At 37.6% G+C, this 4,869-nt stretch overlaps 1 protein-coding gene across 1 annotated transcript in view; it reads right to left on the bottom strand.

Moving 5' to 3' along the window:
• LOC106872191 (cyclin-dependent kinase 11B-like) overlaps nucleotides 1-4,869 on the bottom strand; it is a 73,779-nt gene that overhangs the window by 40,809 nt on the left and 28,101 nt on the right. The window contains 1 exon segment of the mRNA XM_052970804.1: nucleotides 4,360-4,449. Coding sequence (XP_052826764.1) covers nucleotides 4,360-4,449 — 90 coding nt within the window.

Raw genomic sequence — 4,869 nt, 5'->3', positions numbered from 1 at the left:
CTAAACATATCCTAAACATATCTCTTTCTCTTTACCTTTCTCTCCCCACCCTACGGCATGTCGTTAACACTTCTCTCTCCCTCCTTTCTCTCATTCTTCACCTCTCCTTTCAACTAACCACATGACACATTTGGCCTCTATAACAAGGCAATGAGGGTATTGCTGAAAGTAATCCAAAAATGAACATAACATGTTAACTGCTACACATCGTTCAAACTGCACAAGTTAACTGAGTAACTCTTCCTCTATAGCCAGTCTTTAGTGGAGGCCAATAATGGATTCCAAAGAGAAGCAACATGCAATAACTGAATTCTTGGCAAAAAGAGGAATGCAGGCTGTCCGACATCCACAGAGGCTATAAGTTGTTTTATAGAGATGACACCACAAAATGTGCAGAGATGGGTAAAGAAGTTTAAAGCAGGGGAAACCAGCATTGAAGACAAACCATGCAGTGGGCAACCATGAACTGTGGCCGCTGACATGAACCAGCAGTGAATGGACAAAGTGATTCACATAGACAGACAAGTCACAATCCACCCACCTTCCCAACTGCGGCTCTTTGTTGAAACCACTTACTGCCCAAAACATTTTCACTTGTTATTCATCTTTCATCTATTAATACTGTTTTCTTCACCCATACTTTCTTTGATTGCACCACCACCACCCCACTGAATCAACAAAACCATCTCTTCTTCCACCAGCATGTTTCTCACCCTCCTTACGCACAATGCATGCCTTTCTCTTCCTCACCCACTCCTGTAACCTACCCAATATCATACCTCTTTCTCATCCTTCTCCTGTCTACTCTTTCATCATTACTATTCTGCTGTTCAGCACCGTCAGTCATCTCCTTCCCACCAATCACTCTCCAACCAGTCTCACCCAATTGCTTCCACTCCTTCTTCTGAAATGTGAGTAGTCATGTAGCTCCTCTACAAGAAATCCTTCCTGCTCTGGTCCTTCCTCCTTACTTTCACCCACCTTTTGCCTTCATATTGTAATATAGAGTTTCCCTGTCAGAGCTCAGTCTTGCAACACTCCAAGATGACTTGACTAGTGCTAGGGGCACAAAAAAGCCATTTAATACATAGCATAAAGTGACTGGCATTAGGAAGGGCATCCAGCCACAGACACCATGCCAAAGTAGACACTGGAGCACAATGCAATCCTTGGGCCCATAAGATACTGTAAAACTATCAAATCTATGCCAGCATGAACTATGGCCATTAAATGTTGATGATGATGATAATAATACATTTTTTCTTTACTTGTTTCAGTCATTTGACTGCAGCCATGCTGGAGCACCGCCTTTAGTCGAGCAAATTGATTCCAGGGCTTATTCTTTGTAAGCCTAGTACTTATTCTATCAGCCAATTTTGCTGAACCACTAAGTTACAGGGACACAAACACACCAACATTGGTTGTCAAGCGATGTTGGGGGGAGGGGAGACAAACACATACACACACACATATGCATATATACGAGCTTCTTTCAGTTTCCATCTACCAAATCCACTCACAAGGCTTTGGTCGGCCTGAGGCTATATGGTCATAAGATATATATATATCAGGCACATGCCATGAGTAATTACTCAGGGTAGGCAGCTGGTGACGTTTACATAGTAAAACACACCAAAACGTAAGCGAAACACAGGCGTGTGACTGAGTTGGAGACAGATTTACTTCTGCCTTTATAGCGCATAAACAAAGCGTTGTTGTAGGAATGTACACAGCACTGTACTACAGCAGTACTATGCGTAGTTTTAATACTGAGATTGAAAGGTAGGGGTAAATTATGCCTACCTAATCTACAAAAACAAAAATATTTTGCATTTTAAGCATAGTAATCAGAGTAACTTTCATAATTTTATTGAATTAGGTGCATATTTTGTCATAAAAGGAAAATATTACCATCAATCTGTTTTATTCAGGGTAGGCACTGCCTACCTTGCCTACCCAGGTGATATGTCTCTGATATATATATATATATATATATATATATAGTGAATTCAAACATGAACAAGCAAGAAAAAGCAACAACGCGAGGATGTGGAATAAGTATAGTGTTATTGGACACTCAGGAAAGTAAAGAAAAGAAAGAGGATTTTACGTTTTGAGCGGAACTCTTCATCAGAAATATAGAAAAAGTCCAAAGAAGAGAAGACGGAGAAAGAAAATCGCCAACGATACACACGTGGTCACATATTGGAATAACCGGAAGGGAAAGGGGTGAAGAAAAAGTTCTTTTCAAAGACAGGAGAGTGCAAAGGAAGGAGGTATGTGTGTGTATGTGTGGGTATATGTGTGCGCGCAAGTCTGTGTGTAATGACAGCACATGTATGTGTGTGTGTGTTTGTTTGTGGCTGTTCATGTATGTGTGTGGTTGGACATAGTATCCTTTAAGGTCATAGGAAGAATTTATAGTAAGAATTTTGGTAGGAGAGGCTGCCATATATAGTTAGATGCAAGACTGTTATTATAAAGTTTAGAATTCCAGGCTGAATATCATCATCATGTCTGCTCCCTGTGTAGCAGTATGGTTACTAGAGTACTTGGCAATATTGCTGGTTATGATATGCAAAGCAAATGTAGAAAAGATTATGATAAAATGATAAATACAAGTTTATACCATTTGTTCCTTCATCATTGGGGTTATGGGCAATTGCTACACTAGATGTTCCAAGTGTAATCGGATGCTGAACCTCAAGAGGTCATCAGGGGAACATTTCACTGTATGATGTTGCAGAGATCAAATGTGTGCGGTTAAGCATCCAATTTGAACTTGGAACATCCAATGCAGTGATTGCAAATAACCACAGTGGTGAAACATACGGAAGGAACAAATGGTATAAACTTGTACATATACTCTCTCATACAAATATCTATGAACATAAATACAAACATACATACATACACACACATTTACCTGTATATAAAATATATATACATAAGCACACATAGACATACATACACATATACATGCATATATATGCGTGTGTGCTGTTCTTTGTTGATATGTTCAGCAATTTAAAATTTTCAATACCTTTATGAATTATAAATATGCTTTATCTGTAACTTAATGCTTCCAAAGAGCAATTCAAGTCCATGCTACAAAGGTATGTGGCCTAGTTTCATAAAAAGGTTTTGCCTCTTTAATTACTTCAGCCACCAGGCAATATCGCTGCCCAATGACCGAAGAAAGCAATGATACTGTGTGCAAAGTATGCAGGAAATTAAATTATTTTAGTAATACCAAGTAAGAAAAGTGAAACTATTTTGGTAACATTTGCCAAGAAAGCCAGATGATTGAAGTAAGCTAAGAGGTCAAACCAGGCCAAATATCTTTGTTTGCAACATGAAACTGGAGTTCCTCTTTGAGTGTCTGAAATTTACACACACCACACACTACACAAACATAAACCTAGATAATAGAAATAGAAAAACAAAAATGGCAAATTCAACTGTTTATCCATAGATTGATAAAACGATGAGCAGACTTAATTGATTTTCAAAATTCACTGGGTTCTCATCAGGTGTCTACATCGTTTGACCAATCCCAGAGAAATAAGCAGTCGGTGGTGAACCTCAAAAGCAGATAAAGTTATAAATAACCGAATGCAAATATTTGGTTTAAAAGACGTTTGGATAGGAAACAAAAAAGTCAATTTTTTAAAACCTGTATCTACATGCCATTATATATAGCTTCCACTGCTTCAAGGCCCACTGTTCCAATAAGGAATTATTTCAAGTTCTCTCGAAGGTTTCGAAGTTTCCATGAAGTCAACAATACATACACACAATCATCATCATCATCATCATCATCGTTTAACGTCCGCTTTCCATGCTAGCATGGGTTGGACGATTTGACTGAGGACTGGTGAAACCGGACGGCAACACCAGGCTCCAATCTAAATTTGGCAGAGTTTCTACAGCTGGATGCCCTTCCTAACGCCAACATGCATCTATACATTTATACACACATATATACAAACATATGTACATATATGTATGTGTGTGTATATATATATATATATGAACAGATACACACATACACATGTACTAATTATAGAAGAGTCATGCAAATCCAAAAATAGCAAAAAATAAAATGCGAACAAAGAAAAAAGTTAGAAAAAAAAATTTAAAAAAATAATAAAGGTGAGGATTATACAAGTTTGCTTGAAAGTAGTTAGTATACCAGGTGCACTGAGCAGAAATACAGAATTGTTGCAAGGTCAAATGGATTTAATGACCAGATTTTGCAATCTGCATTAATTAGTGAAGGACAGCTTTGGCAAGAGAGGAGAGAATTTTTCTAACAAGGAGATAATAGGTTAAGATTATGAAGAAAAATATAAAAACCCTAATCTGGAGCGTTGCCTTATTTGGCTGCGAGAGCTGGACTCTAAGCAAGAACGATCTAGATTGGTTGGGAGCCTTTGATATGTGCATCTGGAGAAAGAGAAAATTAAACGACAATAAAACCACTATGATGAAGAACTGGGGCAGGGGTGTTGGACAAAGAGGATAAAGTGGGGAGGCATATAGAGAAGATGTTGATTAATGAAAGAGACAATCAAGTGAAAAATGTAATAATAAATACTATACTTTTAAAAGGCCAGCTAGAACATTATAAGTTGTATTATTATTATTATTATTATTATTAATATAGAAAGGATTGAGGTAACTCCTCCTGAAGATATAGAGTCAAAATTAAAAGAAGAGTGCCATTTGCTATCTTGTGAACAATATTTCGACATCTCGCGTGTCTTCCACTGGTTCAAAAAATAAATTTGTCAATCTACTTCATTTTGGTTAATATAGAAAGGATTGAGGTAACTCCTCCTGAAGATATAGAGTCAAAATTAAAAG

Source organism: Octopus bimaculoides, chromosome 9 (genome assembly GCF_001194135.2).
Source record: "Octopus bimaculoides isolate UCB-OBI-ISO-001 chromosome 9, ASM119413v2, whole genome shotgun sequence".
In the NCBI taxonomy this organism is placed as follows: Eukaryota; Metazoa; Mollusca; class Cephalopoda; order Octopoda; family Octopodidae; genus Octopus; species Octopus bimaculoides.
This window is presented reverse-complemented; position numbering and strand designations above follow the sequence as displayed.